General features: G+C 37.8%; 2 protein-coding genes across 2 annotated transcripts in view; one reads left to right on the plus strand and one right to left on the minus strand.

Annotated features, from left to right (window-relative positions):
• LOC134749601 (phospholipid phosphatase 3-like) overlaps window positions 1–24,269 on the plus strand; it is a 462,302-nt gene that overhangs the window by 257,565 nt on the left and 180,468 nt on the right. The window lies entirely within an intron of this gene.
• LOC134749693 (endoplasmic reticulum metallopeptidase 1-like) overlaps window positions 1–24,269 on the minus strand; it is a gene marked incomplete at its 5' end in the record, with an annotated part of 34,851 nt that overhangs the window by 4,341 nt on the left and 6,241 nt on the right. The window contains 5 exons of the mRNA XM_063684711.1: window positions 503–688; window positions 1,542–1,661; window positions 2,210–2,330; window positions 3,713–3,844; window positions 5,447–5,574. Of these exons, the coding sequence (XP_063540781.1) occupies window positions 503–688; window positions 1,542–1,661; window positions 2,210–2,330; window positions 3,713–3,844; window positions 5,447–5,574 (687 nt within the window). The remainder of the gene's footprint in view (window positions 1–502; window positions 689–1,541; window positions 1,662–2,209; window positions 2,331–3,712; window positions 3,845–5,446; window positions 5,575–24,269) is intronic.

A 24,269-nucleotide genomic window follows, 5' to 3' on the forward strand; every position in this document is an offset into this window, starting at 1 on the left:
AAGCTTTTATCGCTGACAGTTCTTTTTGTTTCAACAGGCAATACTCGGGACAATAATTCTAACAAACCTCAACAACAGTCGTTACGACACTGTCTATAAAGTAAAAATGAAAACCTACACCTCGAGCACTATTGCTTTGTTGCTACTGCGTCACTACTGCCCACTCAAGAAATACAGTCGAGTCCATATATATATATATTTGCAGGAGAAGAAATGTATACATATTAATTAACTCGACTGTACATAAAAAAGGAATTACTTTATTCATCATCTGAGTAACGTACACAGAATAAAGTCATAGAAAAAGAGGAGACCGTAGGCAACTTACCTCAAAAACCTACAACCTCACTTGGTGGGCCATTTTTCGCCCACAAACTATCGGAGCGGCGAGTCATAGTCACTTTATCAACAGACCACGCGGGTTGCCAGCGGCCCACATAAATTTGCGACCCCTTTTGAACGCTACAACACCATAGTAAACACAAAACTACAGTCAACTCACATTCATCCCTCGCCAAGCCGGCATGGAGCTTCACCCTCAGCACGGCGGCGGCGACGGCCGCTATAGCGACAGCGACTGCGGAGTGGGACCGCAGCAACACGAGCCCCACGCCGAGGGCGTCGAAGAATACTGGCTGGCCGGCCGTGCGTTCCACTTTGCGGGAGAGGCGACCGCTTTGAAGTAGCCCTGTAATGTTAATCATATGTTGTACCTGTGGAAACTTGTAATAGGGGATATTACTGCAATGTTCTGCCAGCAGGACTAGCCTTTTTAGTAAACCATAGAGTAACTTATACATACTGTACCTTTAACAGGTTTTTGACAAGTTTTCACAGATAATAAAATATGACATTGATGCATCAAGGCGGTTTGCTTACAGAGGACCTACCGGGAAACGCGAATCCGAAAATTCGCTATCTGCCTCTTTATCGCTCGATTATGCAAGAGTGACAGAGATGTTAGATAAAGAAATTTTCTTGTTTCACGATAGGCCCTCAGATTGTGGTAGTGGCGCCCTAGCGCCCCCTACCCAGAGTTTCGCGTAATATTCCCTATTGGCTCACTGTTTCTATGTTATTGTTATGTGTTTGTTTGGTTATTACCTAACTTGTTACTCTAGCTGCAAGTTTTCCGAACACATAAAATAAAATAAAGAATTAATAGAAAACTTCGCAATTTTGAAAAATCTCTGACTAGTTAGCGCAACTATTTTATGTTTCATTTCGTTTTCGTGAAAATATTACTAAAGATGACTGTTTTTGGAATCCCTTGATGTTTTTCATTGTACTCCATAGGCTTCAACTTCATAAGATTTGTAATAAGGGTTACGGATAGTAACTAGACCTACCAACAGCGTAAGGAAATATTTTTAATCGTTCCTCAGAAAAAAGTCCTGCAAAAAATTCTAATTTGCACAGCAGAACGCTGTTTTGCGATTAGTTTATAGGTTAGGTTATTATTTTGTTGCTGATCGTTTAAATAGTACCCGTATGTAAGTGGTAAATGATAATGATTCAGTTTTTAGAATCAAAGACCACACCTTTAGCGAGAGCCAGCACATTGTCTCCAGTACGCTGCAGGGTGGAGGGTGGTGCTCGGTCGGCTGTATCCAGTCTGGTGTGGTACACATAGCCGTTCGCGCTCCAAGCTAAGTCCACACCTGTGAACAATGAGTCGTTATGTCACTTCTTATTCTTATCATTTTAGTGTAGGTCACCTGAATATTGGCGTGAGTTAATCAAGTTATCATTAAAGATCATTTTCATTTTAACTTGTACTTTAAATATCGACTTAAGTTGTGTTTAACACTTTACCAGGCTAAGGGATATATAATTCCCACATACGGCACTTCAAACATGAGTGTTCTATTTTCGATGAAAAGCTGACATTCGATTGTCATTTTTGAAATGTTAGCCTGGTAAAAGGTTAAGCCACTTTCCTGTCATAATTTATGTGTATTTATAGCTAATATGGGGTTTGACATCAATTGACCGTCAGTATTGTGAGGATTGGTGGTTACCAATCGACCGATCCGACCGTTAATGGTACACAGTGAAAAGGCCCTGATACTCACAACGACATGTGGGCCACCGGCTGCCCATGCCCGGCTAAAGAATTTTTGAATAGAGTCAACCTCTTTTCGTCATAAAACTAATTGGGCCCGAGATGCTGATGACTTAATTGGATTTTACAATAAGCGCTGCTTACCAGACAAGTTTCCAAAGTCCCGAAACACCCTAAAGTCGGTGTCGGCAGGAATGAGGCCGCTCTCAAATATCTCCTGCGCTAGAGACGATGCGAACGGGTGCGGCACTGATGATGCGTACACCTAGAAACAAAGGATTTTATTAAAACCCGGATGGATTTTCTACTCTGTTTAAAATTATAATTGAATTCAATAATTCTCGATTCATTCTAGGATTTATACGTCCATATCAAAGTTTGGAATCAAACTTAAGATAAGAAAGCGAACGTTTTACGAGTAATAAGTACCTTATTCTATACTAAATCAATTAGTTTTGACAAGCAAGGGAATCAACGGCTTAAAAGTCGGTATCAACCGCAATGAGAATGGGATTCGAAAGTAGCGTAAGTACAATAGTACTTGTCTATATAGTAGATGAACTAGTGACCCGCCTCGGCTTTGCACGGGTTACACAAAACCTTAACAAATTATACACCTTCTTAGTCTTCTTCTTAATTCTAAACCTTCCTCAAGAATCACTCTATTGATAGGTGAAAACCGCAAGAAAATCCGTTCGGTAGTTTTCGAGTTTATCGCGAACATACATGCATGCACACAAACAGACAGACGCGGCGGGGGATTTTGTTTTATAAGGTGTAGTGACGACGGACAGAGAGCGCCTTATGGCCAGTGACGGAGTATATGGTACCTCCATGATCCAGGGGTCGTGCGGACATTGTGGCTAGTGACTGTATGGTGCCTCCATAATCCAGGGGTCGTGCGAACATTGTGGCTAGTGACTGTATGGTACCTCCATGATCCAGGGGTCGTGCGGACATTGTGGCTAGGGTACTGTATGGTACCTCCATGATCCAGGGGTCGTGCGGACATTGTGGCTAGTGACAGCATGGTACCTCCATGATCCAGGGGTCGTGCGGACATTGTGGCTAGTGACTGTATGGTACCTCCATAATGCAGGGGTCGTGCGGACATTGTGGCTAGTGACTGCATGGTACCTCCATGATCCAGGGGTCGTGCGGACATTGTGGCTAGTGACTGCACGGTACCTCCATGATCCAGGGGTCGTGCGGACATTGTGGCTAGTAACTGCATGGTACCTCCATAATCCAGGGGTCGTGCGGACATTGTGGCTAGTAACTGCATGGTACCTCCATAATCCAGGGGTCGTGCGGACATTGTGGCTAGTAACTGCATGGTACCTCCATAATCCAGGGGTCGTGCGGACATTGTGGCTAGTAACTGCATGGTACCTCCATAATCCAGGGGTCGTGCGGACATTGTGGCTAGTAACTGCATGGTACCTCCATAATCCAGGGGTCGTGCGGACATTGTGGCTAGTAACTGCATGGTACCTCCATAATCCAGGGGTCGTGCGGACATTGTGGCTAGTAACTGCATGGTACCTCCATAATCCAGGGGTCGTGCGGACATTGTGGCTAGTAACTGCATGGTACCTCCATGATCCAGGGGTCGTGCGGACATTGTGGCTAGTAACTGCATGGTACCTCCATAATCCAGGGGTCGTGCGGCCCGGCCTGGAACAGCACCTCCCTCCCGCCGGCGCCGCACGCCTCCACGTTGATGAAGGCTCGGACGGAGGGCGCCCATTTGTGGGTAGTTATGAAGGCGTGGGAAGCCTGCAACAAATTATATTGTTATTGATTTCGAAATGTTAGAGGAGTTATCATACACAATTGCTGAGTAGCACAATGCTGAGCCTGAGCCTTTTTGATAGCACACTTACCTATACCACAGGGCGGACACGCTATACATCAAAAATCACTTGCGTTTCTATGTGTAAACGGCACGTCTGTACACACGGCATGCCGGCATGCGTCATAGTGTGAGTGAGTTGCCTAAAAATAGTACTGAGCGGTCGGCAAACGGCCGTCAATCTGCTGTCGCGGGGCGAGGTAATACGAGTCGGGGCGGGGCGGTGCGTGGCCGTTCTGTACGATTACTATTACTTATTCTGTGCGTATACCATGTTGCGTCGAATGATAGTCCCTAATTAATGTATTTAGATTAGTAACATTTAAATAATAAAAATACGGTAAGTTTTATTTAAATTAAGCCCAGTCAAAAAGACTTAAAAACTGTCATAGGGACCCATCATTCGACGTGAGAGATATAGTTAATTTTATTGTTTATATTGTTTTGTGTGCTCGTAAATAATACTTTTCTTTCTTTTTAAGTTAGCATAAGCCACGGACCACGGACCGACGCTTTTAGTAACTTTTTTTTGCCGACCATATCTGCCTAGTCCAGGGGTCGGAAACCGGTATTTGCTCCATACATAAGACGTTTTAATAATGCAAAATTGTTTCCTAAATAAATGATTCAGTCCTACGTAATGAGCATGAAAAAATTCAAAATATTGGGCTATTTCGGGGTTTAAAAAAAATACCGGTTCCGAGCCCTGGCCTAGTCTAAAGTGTTGTTAATTTTACCTGCATAATTTTCTCTTCGGCACCGTTTAGCAGTAGTAAAACATCGTGAGGGTGCGGGGCAGGCGCGGCTGCCAGTGCTCGCAATGTTTTTAGACCCACTGCTCCCGCGCCATTAGCAACCTTGTGGCAAGGAGATAAGGTCTAAACTTTTTTGTGGTTATTCTCACCTGCATGATGTTTTCTTCAGCACCGTTAAGCAGTAATATAACATCGTGAGGGTGCGGGGCAGGCGCGGCTGCCATGTTTTTAGACCCACTGCTCCCGCGCCATTAGCAACCTTGTGGCAAGGAGATAAGGTCTAAACTTTGTTGTGGTTGTTCTCACCTGCATGATGTTTTCTTCAGCACCGTTCAGCAGTAATATAACATCGTGAGGGTGCGGAGCAGGCGCGGCTGCCATGTTTTTAGACCCACTGCTCCCGCGCCATTAGCAACCTTGTTTCAAGGAGATAAGGTCTAAACTTTGTTGTGATTATTCTCACCTGCATGATGTTTTCTTCAGCACCGTTAAGCAGTAATATAACATCGTGAGGGTGCGGGGCAGGCGCGGCTGCCATGTTTTTAGACCCACTGCTCCCGCGCCATTAGCAACCTTGTGGCAAGGAGATAAGGTCTAAACTTTGTTGTGGTTCTCACCTGCATGATGTTTTCTTCAGCACCGTTCAGCAGTAATATAACATCGTGAGGGTGCGGGGCAGGCGCGGCTGCCATGTTTTTAGACCCACTGCTCCCGCGCCATTAGCAACCTTGTGGCAAGGAGATAAGGTCTAAACTTTGTTGTGGTTCTCACCTGCATGATGTTTTCTTCAGCACCGTTCAGCAGTAATATAACATCGTGAGCGTGCGGGGCGGGGGTCGCGGCTAGCGCTCGCAATGTTTCTAGGCCCACGGCACACCCCGCGCCATCGTCGCTAGCGCCTGTGGATAAATAAGCAATGTTCAAGCAAAGCGGATGTCATTCCAGATCTAGAGCAGAGCCCAAATGGGGAACTACCTCCACCTTACAGAAAACCGCAGCTAAATAACACTAGACCCTACTCATAGCGAGGGTGCGGAGTGTTAGGGTCGGCAACGCGCATGCAACACATCTGGAGTTGCAGGCGTCCATAGGGTACGGAGACTGCTTACCATCAGGCGGGTCGTATGCTTGTTTGCCACGTAGTATTAAAATTTAAATTAAGATAAAAACAATAACCATTTTTTTGTTTATGCAGTTAAAAACTGACGGCAATAAAAATCACCATCTGCCGGATATAGAATTGCACACTGTTTTATTATGTAGGCGTCCGGTTTATTATCACATAGCCCAGCATTTAGTTCATCGCTTTCACATAATGGCCTAGTTCATTTTAGATTCCATAACTCAATAGTGTTACACCCTGGCGGGTGCTGCCTCGCTTGCGTCCCATGAGTCCCATGACACGAGGGCAGCATTTGCCCTTATTTACATCTAATTAAAGTGTTAAAAGGGACTCTACGTATTGGCTTCGGCTCCGCATATAACTTCCAAATGTCCAGAATACCATTGTGAAGGGATGGGCTTCATGCATTGGGCATGGGATGGGATGGGGATGGGATGTGGCTTGTTTTGTTCAAGAAAAAAAGTAGCCACCTAAAGTTGAGCCATCATAGATGTCACAAGTTATGACATCTATGATAGCTCAACTTTATGACTCATAACACACGTAACACACGTTGTATCGCCTAGCAACTATCGTATCATATATCGTATCGTATCGTTTGTCATATTGATTGATAAATTTTCGTCGTATCGTATCGTCATAGACGACCTACTGAGCTTCGTTTAAATAAATTACGCGTGGCGTTTTTTAAATAAATTACATTGAATGTTGAATTTGGTCTAGGGCCAATAACCTTTCTATTTTGTCATGTCTCAGATCCTGTTCTGATTTTAATTTAAGTTTTATTTATGGGCCATAAATGTTAGTTAATATTGAGAGCTGAGAGATCAAATCCGCACACATGATAATAGTTATTTGTTATACAAGGGTGCAAAGTTGTATTTTACCCGCGAGTGTGGAATTGAAACACGAGCACGCGAAAGGATTCTATAGTTGAACCACGAGCGAAGCGAGTGGTTCTAAAATAGAATCCTGAGCGTAGCAAGTGTTTCAACACACGAGAAGTAAAATACATTTGCACCCGTGTGTAACACAAAACTTTTCCTCTCACTATAGCGAGGAAAGTGCAACATCCACAGGCGTTAGATCATCTTCATCACTGGAATCACTCATTTCTTTACAATATTATAACAGAAAACTGGAAGTTGTGTATTTTTACGCGAGTCGGTGAGAAAAGTTTTTTAGTAAAAAAATTGTTGACAATGTTGACATTTCTGACGTATGAAATGTCAACGATGCGTTTTGAAATTGCATCGACTCAACTTGTGCGTTCAGAATTATATTTAACATCATTATAAAAAATCTAACGTTTCTTATGGAATTTTAAGGTTTATGACTTAAAATTATTAAATAAAGCTAAATTTGGTATTTTTTATTAGATTCTCAAACCATTTATTTAATGATAATTAATATCGAACGAACCATTATTATGAGCGTTTTACGTTTTGTTATCTGTCAAGCTACTTAAACACGCTCCATTCAAGGTCAAATTACTTTCCCCACTAGTGGATAAAATGCGTTTTCCCCCGCTTGTTTTAAAGGATAAAAGACGGCTTTCCGAGCTAGTGAGGGGAAAAAACAGTTTTAGAACAAGATATGAAGATTCGAGAAGCGTTTGAGGCTGGTAAAAAAAGTTAAATTAAGTTATTCCGAAACATTTGTTGTAAATATATTATATCATCATCATCATGTCAGCCGATAGACGTCCACTGCTGGACATAGGCCTCCCCCAAGGCTCGCCACTCCGACCGATCCTGTGCTGCTCGCATCCACCGAATTCCCGCGACCTTCACCAGGTCGCTCCATCTTTTTGGAGGCCTACCGGCCTATAATATATTATATGTGTGCCATTAATAAAATATAATTCTAATCGTAGTAACTAATTATACGAACGGGTCTGTGTTCAAAACGCGAGTTTAAAGTGTTATATTGTAGTAACTATTCGTACATTTATTTTATCAAAGATAGATATAACTCCGTAATAGATGGATACAGTCTAAGGAAAAAACGTGCCTCGAAAATCAAGAAAATTTGATTCTCGTTCAGAGGGCGCTACTAGTTTTGGCCTACAGTCGTATAGATGGCGTTGACGGTTTCGTTTGTTATTTAACAATTTTAACGCATATCTGAAAGAACATGGGTCAAAATCATAAAAATAATTAATGCAAATAAAAAAATCATTTATCTATATTTAAATACATTCTATCGTATTTTTATAAATCTTCATTTTTAGTTTTAAAGTGTGTCGACAGATGGCAGTGAATTTACTGGGGTTACAAAATTTACTATGACAGTACCGCTCTAGTATAAGTTACTCTATGATTTTATTTAATATTTGTACTGTATTCGGACTTATTAGACACGGTGGTGTCTTATTAGACGTGCGTTTTAACAAGTGTTTCTGTGATTAGCGTGACCATCGCACTGTGTGTAACCATAGAGTAACTTATACTAGAGCGGTACTGTCATAGTAAATTTTGTAACCCCAGTAAATTCACTGCCACCTGTCGACGTCGACACACTTTAAAACTAAAATTAAAGATTTGTAAAAATACGATAAAATGTATATAAATATAGATAAATGTTTTTTTTTATTTGCATTAATTATTTTGATGATTTTTACCCATGTTCTTTCACTGATATGCGTTAAAATTGTTAAATAACAAACGAAACCGTCAATGCCATCTATACGACTGTAGGCCAAAACTAGTAGCGCCCTCTGAACAAGAATCAAATTTTCTTGATTTTCGAGGCACGTTTTTTCCTTAGACTGTATCCATCTATTACGGAGTTATATCTATCTTTGATTGTAGTAACTATTCGTACATTTATATTATTTAATATTTGTACTGTATTCGGACTTATTAGACACGGTGGTGTACGTGCGTTTTAACAAGTGTTTCTGTGATTAGCGTGACCATCGCACTGTGTGTAACCATAGAGTAACTTATACTAGAGCGGTACTGTCATAGTAAATTTTTTAACCCCAGTAAATTCACTGCCATCTGTCGACACACTTTAAAACTAAAATTGAAGATTTGTAAAAATACGATAAAATGTACATAAATATAGATAAACGATTTTTTTTATTTGCATTAATTATTTTTATGATTTTGACCCATGTTCTTTCACTGATATGCGTTAAAATTGTTAAATAACAAACGAAACCGTCAATGCCATCTATACGACTGTAGGCCAAAACTAGTAGCGCCCTCTGAACAAGAATCAAATTTTGTTGATTTTCGAGGCACGTTTTTTCCTTAGACTGTATCCATCTATTGCGGAGTTATATCTATCTTTGATTGTAGTAACTATTCGTACATTTATATTATTTAATATTTGTACTGTATTCGGACTTATTAGACACGGTGGTGTACGTGCGTTTTAACAAGTGTTTCTGTGATTAGCGTGACCATCGCACTGTGTGTAACCATAGAGTAACTTATACTAGAGCGGTACTGTCATAGTAAATTTTTTAACCCCAGTAAATTCACTGCCATCTGTCGACACACTTTAAAACTAAAATTGAAGATTTGTAAAAATACGATAAAATGTACATAAATATAGATAAACGATTTTTTTTATTTGCATTAATTATTTTTATGATTTTGACCCATGTTCTTTCACTGATATGCGTTAAAATTGTTAAATAACAAACGAAACCGTCAATGCCATCTATACGACTGTAGGCCAAAACTAGTAGCGCCCTCTGAACAAGAATCAAATTTTGTTGATTTTCGAGGCACGTTTTTTCCTTAGACTGTATCCATCTATTACGGAGTTATATCTATCTTTGATTGTAGTAACTATTCGTACATTTATATTATTTAATATTTGTACTGTATTCGGACTTATTAGACACGGTGGTGTACGTGCGTTTTAACAAGTGTTTCTGTGATTAGCGTGACCATCGCACTGTGTGTAACCATAGAGTAACTTATACTAGAGCGGTACTGTCATAGTAAATTTTTTAACCCCAGTAAATTCACTGCCATCTGTCGACACACTTTAAAACTAAAATTGAAGATTTGTAAAAATACGATAAAATGTACATAAATATAGATAAACGATTTTTTTTATTTGCATTAATTATTTTTATGATTTTGACCCATGTTCTTTCACTGATATGCGTTAAAATTGTTAAATAACAAACGAAACCGTCAACGCCATCTATACGACTGTAGGCCAAAACTAGTAGCGCCCTCTGAACAAGAATCAAATTTTGTTGATTTTCGAGGCACGTTTTTTCCTTAGACTGTATCCATCTATTGCGGAGTTATATCTATCTTTGATTGTAGTAACTATTCGTACATTTATATTATTTAATATTTGTACTGTATTCGGACTTATTAGACACGGTGGTGTACGTGCGTTTTAACAAGTGTTTCTGTGATTAGCGTGACCATCGCACTGTGTGTAACCATAGAGTAACTTATACTAGAGCGGTACTGTCATAGTAAATTTTTTAACCCCAGTAAATTCACTGCCATCTGTCGACACACTTTAAAACTAAAATTGAAGATTTGTAAAAATACGATAAAATGTACATAAATATAGATAAACGATTTTTTTTATTTGCATTAATTATTTTTATGATTTTGACCCATGTTCTTTCACTGATATGCGTTAAAATTGTTAAATAACAAACGAAACCGTCAACGCCATCTATACGACTGTAGGCCAAAACTAGTAGCGCCCTCTGAACAAGAATCAAATTTTGTTGATTTTCGAGGCACGTTTTTTCCTTAGACTGTATCCATCTATTACGGAGTTATATCTATCTTTGATTGTAGTAACTATTCGTACATTTATATTATTTAATATTTGTACTGTATTCGGACTTATTAGACACGGTGGTGTACGTGCGTTTTAACAAGTGTTTCTGTGATTAGCGTGACCATCGCACTGTGTGTAACCATAGAGTAACTTATACTAGAGCGGTACTGTCATAGTAAATTTTTTAACCCCAGTAAATTCACTGCCATCTGTCGACACACTTTAAAACTAAAATTGAAGATTTGTAAAAATACGATAAAATGTACATAAATATAGATAAACGATTTTTTTTATTTGCATTAATTATTTTTATGATTTTGACCCATGTTCTTTCACTGATATGCGTTAAAATTGTTAAATAACAAACGAAACCGTCAACGCCATCTATACGACTGTAGGCCAAAACTAGTAGCGCCCTCTGAACAAGAATCAAATTTTGTTGATTTTCGAGGCACGTTTTTTCCTTAGACCGTATCCATCTATTGCGGAGTTATATCTATCTTTGATTGTAGTAACTATTCGTACATTTATATTATTTAATATTTGTACTGTATTCGGACTTATTAGACACGGTGGTGTACGTGCGTTTTAACAAGTGTTTCTGTGATTAGCGTGACCATCGCACTGTGTGTAACCATAGAGTAACTTATACTAGAGCGGTACTGTCATAGTAAATTTTTTAACCCCAGTAAATTCACTGCCATCTGTCGACACACTTTAAAACTAAAATTGAAGATTTGTAAAAATACGATAAAATGTACATAAATATAGATAAACGATTTTTTTTATTTGCATTAATTATTTTTATGATTTTGACCCATGTTCTTTCACTGATATGCGTTAAAATTGTTAAATAACAAACGAAACCGTCAACGCCATCTATACGACTGTAGGCCAAAACTAGTAGCGCCCTCTGAACAAGAATCAAATTTTGTTGATTTTCGAGGCACGTTTTTTCCTTAGACTGTATCCATCTATTACGGAGTTATATCTATCTTTGATTGTAGTAACTATTCGTACATTTATATTATTTAATATTTGTACTGTATTCGGACTTATTAGACACGGTGGTGTACGTGCGTTTTAACAAGTGTTTCTGTGATTAGCGTGACCATCGCACTGTGTGTAACCATAGAGTAACTTATACTAGAGCGGTACTGTCATAGTAAATTTTTTAACCCCAGTAAATTCACTGCCATCTGTCGACACACTTTAAAACTAAAATTGAAGATTTGTAAAAATACGATAAAATGTACATAAATATAGATAAACGATTTTTTTTATTTGCATTAATTATTTTTATGATTTTGACCCATGTTCTTTCACTGATATGCGTTAAAATTGTTAAATAACAAACGAAACCGTCAACGCCATCTATACGACTGTAGGCCAAAACTAGTAGCGCCCTCTGAACAAGAATCAAATTTTGTTGATTTTCGAGGCACGTTTTTTCCTTAGACTGTATCCATCTATTGCGGAGTTATATCTATCTTTGATTGTAGTAACTATTCGTACATTTATATTATTTAATATTTGTACTGTATTCGGACTTATTAGACACGGTGGTGTACGTGCGTTTTAACAAGTGTTTCTGTGATTAGCGTGACCATCGCACTGTGTGTAACCATAGAGTAACTTATACTAGAGCGGTACTGTCATAGTAAATTTTTTAACCCCAGTAAATTCACTGCCATCTGTCGACACACTTTAAAACTAAAATTGAAGATTTGTAAAAATACGATAAAATGTACATAAATATAGATAAACGATTTTTTTTATTTGCATTAATTATTTTTATGATTTTGACCCATGTTCTTTCACTGATATGCGTTAAAATTGTTAAATAACAAACGAAACCGTCAACGCCATCTATACGACTGTAGGCCAAAACTAGTAGCGCCCTCTGAACAAGAATCAAATTTTGTTGATTTTCGAGGCACGTTTTTTCCTTAGACTGTATCCATCTATTACGGAGTTATATCTATCTTTGATTGTAGTAACTATTCGTACATTTTATTTAATATTTGTACTGTATTCGGACTTATTAGACACGGTGGTGTAAGTGCGTTTTAACAAGTGTTTCTGTGATAAGCGTGACCATCGCACTGTGTGTAACACTTGAAGTATTCCATTCCACATTTAGGTTCTTCACGACATCATCTTTTACGGAGGTAAGTAAGTAAGTAAATATTCTTTTCCCCTCACTAACTCGGAAAGTTGTCTTTTATCCTTCAATACAAGCGGGGAAAAACGCGTTTTATCCACTAGTGGGAAAAGTAATTTGACCTTGGATGGAGCGTGTTTAAGTAGCTTGACAGATAACAAAACGTAAATCGTTTATGACAATGATTCGTTCGATATTAATTATCATTAACTAAATGGTTTGAGAATCTAATGAAAAATACCAAATTTAGCTTTATTTAATAATTTTAAGTCATAAACCTTAAAATTCCATAAGAAACGTTTGTTTTTTTTATAATAATGTTAAATATAATTCTGAACGCACAAGTTGAGTCGATGCAATTTCAAAACGCATCGTTGACATTTCATACGTCAGAAATGTCAACATTGTCAACAATTTTTTTACTAAAAAACTTTTCTCACCGACTCGCGTAAAAATACACAACTTCCAGAGTTTTCTGTTATAATATCGTAAAGAAATGAGTGATTCCAGTGATGAAGATGATCTAACGCCTGTGGATGTTGCATTTTCCTCGCTATAGTGAGGTGAAAAGTTTTGTGTTATACACGGGCGCAAATGTATTTTACTTCTCGTGTGTTGAAACACTCGCTACGCTCAGGATTCTATTTTAGAACCACTCGCTTCGCTCGTGGTTCACCTATAGAATCCTTTCGCTTGCTTGTGTTTCAATTCTACACTCGCGGGTAAAATACAACTTTGCACCCTTGTATAACAAATAACTATTATTGTGCACCATAAAGTTAAAAAAATACACAGAAAGCGAAATACAAGCAATATATAGGTAGAAGGTCTTCGCGGATTCGAACTATTATTTTTGTGAATCATTCCCACACGTAGGAACAAGGTTTTGATATATTAAGCAATCAAATCTACTGTTTAGTCTAAACCAGCGTTTTTTTTTTAAACATTGATAAAAATTTAAATTATATTAAGACATCAACCCTACAAACATGCTTTTTATATATGTACATTAATTAATCATTTACTAATATTAGAATAAGAATAAGAAAACATTTATTGCCACACAACAAAAGAGAAATTACAGGAATATATTTACAAACAAAGATAGATGGATATAGTCTAAGGAAAAAACGTGCCTCGAAAATCAAGAAAATTTGATTCTCGTTCAGAGGGCGCTACTAGCTTTGGCTTACTGTCGTATAGATGGCGTTGACGGTTTCGTTTGTTATTTAACAATTTTAACGCATATCAGTGAAAGAACATGGGTCTAAATCATAAAAATAATTAATGCAAATTAAAAAAATCATTTATCTATATTTAAATACATTTTATCGTATTTTTATAAATATTTATTTTTAGTTTTAAAGTGTGTCGACAGATGGCAGTGAATTTACTGGGGTCACAAAATTTACTATGACAGTACCGCTCTAGTATAAGTTACTCTATGTTTACAAATAACATAAAAAAATTGGCATGCGCGACAAAAGGAGCGGGCTCAGCATATGCATATTACGCATCGACACTAGGTAAAAATCATTACTTTGTTTGATTTAACTAAAAAATATATATTATGACAATTGATGACAATGATAGCTTTGACAATTACCTACGCGAGTGACGGATTTATTTACTATGGTTCGATAACTAAGGTCATAACATAAGTATCTTCAATCCTCGATTATTATATCGCAGAAAGTGTCGGAAACTGTTTGAAAACCTCATATCGTGATATGATTTTCGAAATAAAACATTTAAAAAAAAAATTACAATCCAAATTCACCAACTCTTAGTGTAAGGCCTTTTTTTTTATAGAGGGGAAAATGCTTTTCGCATACCACCCAGGCGCGGGGACGGACCTGGGATGGTTATGTGGGACTCCCGTATAGGCTCATGGGACCCACGGTTTACCCACTAAAAACCCCTCTTGACCGCCTCAGGGCTATAAGGCGAGGCCGCAGGAACACTGGAGCACTCTTCCGCAGCTTAGTGTAAGGCCTGAGTGGACGCTCGAGTTAGGCGTGCAGCGGGGCGGGGCGTGCGGCGTCCATGTTAAACAAATGCAAACGTATAGGAGCGGCCTTAGTGCACGCTGCTCACATCACTTGTGAGCCCGACGCCACGGTGCACGCCCCGCTGAACGCTCCGCTTCGAGCGTCCACTCAGGCCTTACACTTAGGGTTTCTCCAAATAAATAATTGTATTTTCTTATCTAAATGTTAACGCAAACTAACTTGTTTGTTTTCAGTATCGTGTGCAGGAAACGATTAACTTACATTTTCCTATGGCTACCTGATTTTGTAAACAAGCCTTAGGTATTGTCTTCGGTTACCGCGATAGTTACTCATGAAATAAAACTATGAAAACGGATTATATCGCGTATATTGAATTTATAATACATCCCGACGTTTCGAACTCTTTACAGCGTTCGTGGTCAACGGGTCAACGTGGTCAACATCCGTTTTCATAGTTTTATTTCATAAGCCTTAGGTAGTGAAAAAAAACCGGCCAAGTGCGAGTCGGACTCGCGCACAAAGGGTTCCGTACCATTACGGAAAAAAACAGCAAAAAAATCACGTTTGTTATATGGGAGCCCCACTTAAATATTTATTTTATTCTGTTTTTAGTATTTGTTGTTATAGCGGCAAGAGAAATACATCATCTGTGAAAATTTCAACTGTCTAGCTATCACGGTTCATGAGATACAGCCTGGTGACAGACAGACGGACAGCGGAGTCTTAGTAATAGGGTCCCGTTTTTACCCTTTGGGTACGGAACCCTTACAACTATAAGCGGAGCTAAATATATATCATAGACTTCTTTTAGGTTCCAGTTGGAACCATTATGACCTATGGGGTTTTAACCTTATTAATCAATCAGGTTGTTGTCTACACAAATGCAAATTGTTTCACAGCGCTCATGGAATCCAATTTACAAAGATACACTGAAAAACCAAGACCAATCACTTTTTTTGCGGTTTCAATGATCAAAAACTCATTAAAAAGAGGTAGATTCATTATGACATCTGAGAATACATTACTCATAGCCTATGATCCATAGGTAATTACAATTAGGTACCCATAATAGTAGTTTAAGCAACTGATGCATAATGAGAGGCCTTAAAACAAGTGTGGTTTTATGACGAGTGTTTAAAGGCCTAATTATGTACAGTTGCATACACTACTTTATCTACAGACTTATCGTAAGTACTCTAAAGGGGCCCACTGACTATCAGTCCGTCGGACAATATCGGCCTGTCAGTTAGAACAAAAATTTGACAGTTCCGAACAACTGACAGGCCGATATCGTCCGGCGGACTGTTAGTCAATGGGCCCCTTTAGATGGGTTCAGAAGCCGTAGGGAAATGACCTGCATTGCTACTAGTGATATCTGTAAAATATCTATAGACTCTATATATTAAAATAATGCAATAAAAATATATTTGAACAAATACAGAAACAAACTACTCATATTTTCAACTAAAATGTAAATAACAAACTTTTCACAATTCTACTTTCATAACAGCAAAAAACCAACAAACAAATGACATCAGTAATGGCAGCAATTCGATCCTCCATCAAGACGAATGTTTTTTTTAATTTGTAACTATAGACAAACGAATAAAGTCCCGCTTCTCATGTCACTCGAGATCAAATGTCGTGCGGTTTATATTTAAAACAACATGCTGAATTGACGTTTCGTATCGATAACTGTTTTAATTTTAATATCTATGGATTCTAGAATAGAGACTCACTTGAGTTCCGACAGCTGTTCCAAATTTAAACTCATAACTTTACAAAAATCTATAATGTAATAACTATGGATGGTATAGAAAGGATGCCAATCTTTTATGGCAGAATTGTTGCAAAAGTAACCGCTTTCAGTTTTAAATAATATTTCCTAATCTCTCCGGTGGCGCTAGTTAGGCTCTGGGACATGAGTATAACATGAACCATATAAGGCAACAAATAACCTGACCAAATTACGTAGGTTGTTTTTGGTAGTATTTCGGTGTATGGTGGCACCGCCTAATTACTGTTTTTTGATGGACACTTTTCATACATAGAGATTTGGCTCCTTTATATAGTCTCCATGGATCACTGTTTTAATTTTAATATCTATGGATTCTAGAATAGAGACCCACTTGAGTTCCGACAGCTGTTCCAAATTTAAACTCATAACCTTACAAAAATCTATAATGTAATAACTATGGATGGTATAGAAAGGATGCCAATCTTTTATGGCAGAATTGTTGCAAAAGTGACCGCTTTCAGCTTTAAATAATAGTTTCTAATCTCTCCGGTGGCGCTAGTTAGGCTCTGGGACATAAGTATAACATGAACCATATAAGGCAACAAATAACCCGACCAAATTACGTAGGTTGTTTTTGGTAGTATTTTGGTGTATTATGGTGGCGCCGCCTAATTACTGTTTTTTGATGGACACTTTTCATACATAGAGATTTGACTCCTTTATATAGTCTCCATGGTAATAACATTAAAGTACAGATTTTATCTACTACCACAGATAAGAAAGTTCTTATAGTAAAATTGGTTGTAATAATGCTAGTCATATGTGCGTAGATAAACTTCATTATAATTTTAGCTTTATCGTAGTTAGGTAAAAAGTTGTTATTTGTTACACCATCGATCTATATTAGGACAATCAAATTAGATCCAAAAATAGCGTTTTGGGAAATTAATTCCCAGCAAGCTGGAAATCGTTTTAAAACTTTCATTTGGTCGTAAATTTTTTTTGTAATTGTTTTGTGTCCTATGTAATAACTAACCATAATTTAATTACCTATGTTACCTACATTTAAATATTAATTGTACCTATACTAACACACTATGGACCACGGTCTGCAATAAATATTTCAATTTCAATTTCAAAAATGCGTGTAGTCCGAGTTTGCTCTTTGCTCCATCCCCGAGGTGTGCATAAATTAGGGCCCTTAGGAGATAATTTTTTTCTTGGATTGCCAAACCACTCGTTGTAAAAGGAACCCACCATCAATTACATATGGCACTAAAGAGACGTAAAGAGTCAAAGACGCGTTTTCGGATTTTTAATGGCGGCCATTTTTTACAATTTAGACTACGAATTCGGATCCTCAGATATCAATTTTCATCATGATTACAACAAATTTTTCGTCGGATGATGTACCATTTTCGATGTACAAGCAAAAAACTGACAAAAGAGCAAAAATGTATGCATAGGTACCTCCTGTGATAGAGCAAACTCGGATTACAATTACACGCATTTAGGACCAAATAAAGGTATTAAAATGATTTCCAACTTGCTGGGAATTAATCTAACTTGATTGGCCTATGAAATCTACGAAAACATTTTTTATCTATTTATCAGAAAGTAACTAGAACTAGGTATGTCCAATGTTTATTAACTTATTTATCTGATAGTGAGTGTCAATATGACTAATCTATCTTCATACTTTAAATTTTTTTACGATTATATGTGGCGTTCCATGCCTAAAGCACAAAATAAGCTGAATAAATAATAGTATTATCATACAGAACGGCCACGCACCGCCCCGCCCCGACTCGAATTACCTCGCACCAGGGACCGGCCCGCTATCCCTTATCGGAGTTTTATAAGGGTATTGCATAAGGCTTAACTCACCATACCCTTTGCCAGACGAAACCCTTTGTTTTGCTTTTAAAAACCCTTATATAAAGCTACCACATTTGAGTAATCGGTAGCCCAAATACCCTTACAAAACCCTTATCATCAGCTCACCAACACCTTGCATATTGCTTATAAAGGTTAGCCTTATAAAGGGCTTCCCTTTTAGCATATAACCGTGCTAATTTAAGTCGTGTACCTTGTTCATAAAGCACACATTACTTCGAATCCGAGCGATCGTCGGCGGCGACGGCGGCGTTCTTTGACGGCACGTATTTTCTTTCCTTTTCATACACTACAGTAGATATACCTATATACTAATCCTGTCTCTTTCACGCAAAGGGAAACCTTTATAAAAAGCGCTTAAAGATAAGGGTAACCCTTATTAAGGGCTAGCCTTATTTTTGGTTAGCTTTTCGGTAAGGGTTAGTCAAAGGTAGGGGTATGAATGGGCTTGCAGTTCAAAAGGGAAAGTCTTTCAATGTGTTAGCCGTGTTTAAGTGTCGCCCATTGAAAGGGTTTTATCGCGGAAAGGGTTGTCCGGTCCCTGCCTCGCACCGCGACAGCAGATTGACGGCTGTTTGCCGGCCGCTCAGTACAATTTTTAAGCAACTTACTCACACTATGACGCATGCCGCGTGTACAGACATGCCGTTCACACATAGAAACGCAAGTGATTTCTGATGTATAGCGTGTCCGCCCTGTGCCTAAAGGGTACTTATGCTCCATGTATGTGTACAAGGGACCTTCTCTTATGGAAAGCCACATATGAAGAATAACTCCCTAGAATATTCTTAAGAGTCACACGAACCTAGCCGTCGCTAGTCGCTATACAATCAAGTGACATTAACATTCAAGCAAAGAGGGTATAATAGGATAGAGCGGTACTGTCATAGTAAATTTTGTAACCACAGTAAATTCACTGCCATCTATCGACACACTTTAAAACTAAAAATGAAGATTTATAAAAATACGATAAATAAATATGGATAAATGATTTTATGATTTTGACCCATGTTCTTTCACTGATATGCGTTAAAATTGTTAAATAACAAACGAAACCGTCAACGCCCTCTATACGAGAGTAGGCCAAAGTTAGTGGCGCCATCTGATCCAGAATCAAATTTTCATGATTTGCGAGGCACGTTTTTTACACGGAGTTATATCTATATTTGACTCAAGTAACATGTATGTATGTCTGCTTATCTGGTAGTTTTCGTTGCTAGATTGTGTAATATAATTTCAAGTAAATAAAGAGCGAGTAGAAAATATGTTACATAAATGTTCATGTCAAGTTTCATGTCATTTTAAACATCTCGTTTTAAAATGGCGGGTTCGTAATATGATATTATAATATACTAGCGACCCGAACCGCGGCTTCGCACTGGTTACACAAAACCTTAACAAATTATACACGTAAAATGGTCCTACTTTGCTCCAATATTTGCTCCACTTTAAGGAAATCTAGAATATTTTTTTTATTGTTCATTATTAAATATTCAGGCGAATTGAATATTAAGAAGAACATCTTATTTAACATATTTTATCGGTAAATCAACTATATGAAATGTTGTTTTATATAAAACGAAGTTATAAATAAGGAGCACAAGATACCCATTGTTTGGGGTATTTTTTGCTCCTACCTATAGTTTACTTAGGGGTGGAAAGTTACCCCATTGTGCGCTAAATTAATAGGCCCTGCCAAAAAAGAGAGATGAATTTTATGACTAACGTAGCAATTCAAAATATATATACAATTTTGTTTATCTGAGTATATAAACAATAATATAGTAATATTATGTTTGAATATATTAGAGGTTGTCCTTTTTTTTAATTGGAGCATAGTTACCCACCAGGGAGCAAAGTAGGACCATTTTACGGCACCTAAACCTTCCTCAAGAATCACTCTACTGATAAACTGAAATAAATGTCATATACGAAGGAAAAATTACCAAAGCCTCCGGTGTCCAGAGCTGGAATCGAACCAGCGTACCCCGTTTACCGGACAGGTGCCTGAACCGCTCGGCTATCCGGTCACGGTGGCATGGGTCGAAATTTCCAAGTATATGACAATTCCCGAAGGCTTGTGGCGTTAATTGTGTGTGGTAGTAGTGTGTCTACTTGAAAAACCACAAATTAAAATATTTTCATAGAAAATAATTTAATTTGTTCTTAGAGCACTCTACTGATAGGTGAAAACCGCATTAAAATCCATTCAGTAGTTTTTGAGTATATCGCGAACATACGGGATACCGCCGTTTTATCCAAAATATTTTTCGTCAAATTTCACTTCCCAACAAACTTATGGCATCAGTTTCATTTCCCAAAATGAAATTTTAGCAAGTTTTTTACTTCGCAACCATTTCATTTCCCAACCCCATACTTGCGAAATGAAAATGACGTACTAGGTTGGGTTAGGTTAGGTTGGATTATGAAAATTTGCGAAATGAAATTTTGCCAAATGATAATTTGCGTAAAATAGTTTGGGAAGTAATACTTTGGGAAACGATTTTTGGCAATACATTAGTAAACCCGAACATACATACACACAAACAGACAGGCGCGGCGTGAGACTTTGTTTCATAAGGTTGAGTGATAAATAACACAGTTAACCATATCTTAAAAGGTACCAATACCGGTTACCGCAAGCCGAAGTAAATAACCTGTATTTTTCTACCATAAAATAAAAAGGTCATATGTTCATATACCTAAGTCCCTTGGTCTTACGCAATTTTCGCGTCGGCACTGCGAGAAAAAAATGTGACGTTTTCAACCAAAAGGTACCACATTGTCGCTTGTCGATAAGGTTGATTTCTAATTGAAGCTATATGGAAATATCGCCTTACTGACAAGCGACAATAAGTACCCTTTTGGTTTAAAATGGCACATATGTCAATTAAAATAGAATGTTGTCGATAAAGGTTCTTTAGAGGAAAAATTTGAAGTAATTATCAACAATAGGTACAGACTTCATCAAACTATTACAGATCTTAATGACTAATTCAACGTTCAAGGTATATGTTTTAATTTTGTAAATTGAGTGGTGAGGAAAATTGTACTAAAAATTCAGCGTTAGGTTCTGTTGCTTGTCGAATGCGAATGATTTTTACGAGTAGAAAAAATAAAATCAATCAAGTGATGATGTTTTTAGGGTTCCGTACCTCAAAAGGAAAAAACGCAACCCTTATGTATCCACAACGTGCTTCGTCAAAAACATATAATTAACGTTTTTTGCGGCATAAAAACGACCGTATCTTTTTTTCACGTTAACTTTGTTTCGATTTTATCACAGCTTCAAGGGACTGTACAGGCCAGGGCATAAATATATATACATTCCCAGTTTAAAAAATATGTGTACGCTCTTACACCTTAGACTATAGTCGTAAGTTCACATATTTTTGAGCTCTTTTTGACAAATAGCAAAAAAACGTAAAATATATGTTTTTGACGAAGCACGTTGTGGATACCATTTTTAGGGTTCCGTACCCAAAGGGTAAAAACGGGACCCTATTACCATAGAGTAACTTATACTAAAGCGGTACTGTCATAGTAAATTTTGTAACCCCAGTAAATTCACTGCCATCTATCGACATACTTTAAAACTAAAAATGAAGATTTATAAAAATACGTTAAAATGTATCTAAATATGGATAAATGATTTTATTATTTGCATTTTTTATTTTTATATGATTTTGACCCATGTTCTTTCACAGATATGCGTTAAAATTATAAATAACAAACGAAACCGTCAACGCCCTCTATACGAGAGTAGGCCAAAACTAGTGGCGCCATCTGATCGAGAGTCAAATTTTCGTGATTTTCGAGGCACGTTTTTTCCTTATACTGTATCCATCTATAAAAATACGTATATACGTAATAAGTTATATCTATCTTTGCTATTACTAAGACTCCGCTGTCCGTCTGTCTGTCACCAGTCTCATGAACCGTGTTAGCCACAGTTGAAATTTTCACAGATGATGTATTGTGTGGACAGAAACGGCTTTGGACGGAGTAGCATGGCGGGCTTTGGTGTCGGACGCCAAGATCCACTTCGGGTCGTTGCGCCATAGCAGTAAGTATGTATTTCTGTTGCCGCTATAACAACAAATACTAAAAACAAGAATAAAATAAATATTTAAGTGGGGCTCCCATACAACGAACGTGATTATTTTGCCATTTTCTGCGTAATGGTACGGAACCCTTCTTGCACGAGTCCGACTCGCACTTGGCCGGTTTTGTGTGTAGCAACTATGACGAAACCTGCGCTGTGGATTGATATTGTATTTGCTAGCTAGATTGTATGTATTATCAAATATATAAAATAAACACGCGATAACACATGATAAATTAAAACAAGACCGAAGGGACGAGCTATAGATTTTGTAATTGTACAACGACAATTCTGATGTTTATAACTTGTTCTAAAACTGTTTTATCATGTGTGCGGATTTGATCTATCAGCTGTCAATATTACCTAACATTTTTGGTCCATAAATAAAACATAAATTAAAATCAGAACATGATCGGGGACATGACAAAATAAAAAACCGGCCAAGTGCGAGTCGGACTCGCGCACGAAGGGTTCCGTACCATTACGCAAAAAACGGCAAAAAATCATGTTTGTTGTATGGGAGCCCCACTTAAATATTTATTTTATTCTGTTTTTAGTATTTGTTGTTATAGCGGCAACAGAAATACATCATCTGTCAAAATTTCAACTGTCTAGCTATCACGGTTCATGAGATACAGCCTGGTGACAGACGGACAGCGGAGTCTTAGTAATAGGGTCCCGCTTTTACCCTTTGGGTACGGAACACTAAAAAGGTTATTGGCCGTAGACCAATTTCAACAATAAATTAAATTAGAGTTTTGAATGATTCACGGTTAGTTTCACTAGACTTATATTGACCGGGATATAGACCGTGATTACCTTTTGTATTATTTGTGAGCTCCCGATATTTCGACGCAGTTACATGCATCATGTTCACGGGTGACTGAAGATAGCGGGTGGGTGTCAAAGTTGTGTAGACAGCGCTCTGTCTACCCTCATTCTTGCGCGTCGGCTGCGTTCACTTTCAACGTTACCAACGGTCGCATTCACACTTGTTGGTCCGGTCGCGTTCACACTCGTTGGTCTGTCCAAACACACTACACTCACGGTGTCACTACGCGTGTTTGATTCGGATATCACTGGTTTTTTACACAAACAAATCACAGGATTCCACACATTTGACAGTTTAAACCCATCTTCACGATTAAAATTTTTTGTATTTGTGAATTTCAACGGCTTCTCTTACCAATCTTGGTATATAGTGGCGTTCTGTCGAAATGACCTTGGGACTATGCAACTCGATCCAGTGATTTGTACCCGACTCATAATAAATTAAATTGATTTAAAAAACGATACGCGTTAAATGAAGCTAAGTAGGCCGTCTATGTCGATACGATATTCAACGATATGTTCTTCTATTAAGGTTATTGCACGAAAATTTATCAATCAATAAATGGGTCACGATGGTTGCTAGGCGATACAACGCGTGTTACGTATGTTATGTTATGATGATGTTAAAATTTCATCTCTATTTTACGTAAGTATCTCTATCCGTGTTCGGGTAAAAGGCTTTTACCCGAAAGGGGCCCACATATTTTTTATGTTAAATTTTAAGTTAAGTTATTATACTCTAATGTTTTTATATTCATTTTGTTTGAACTGAATTACCTAATTAAGATTTACTGCATGAACACTGATTTAAACTTTCACGATTTTCACTAATTATTATTTACAACGACGGACGGGACGGGTTTGTTTTAAGATCTCATCCACATGGAACTCAGTCATTAGTAAGTGTAAGCGAAACCAAATATCGAAAGTTGAAAAATCGAATATTGTG

This window comes from Cydia strobilella, chromosome 18 (assembly GCF_947568885.1).
Source record: "Cydia strobilella chromosome 18, ilCydStro3.1, whole genome shotgun sequence".
Taxonomy (NCBI): domain Eukaryota; kingdom Metazoa; phylum Arthropoda; class Insecta; order Lepidoptera; family Tortricidae; genus Cydia; species Cydia strobilella.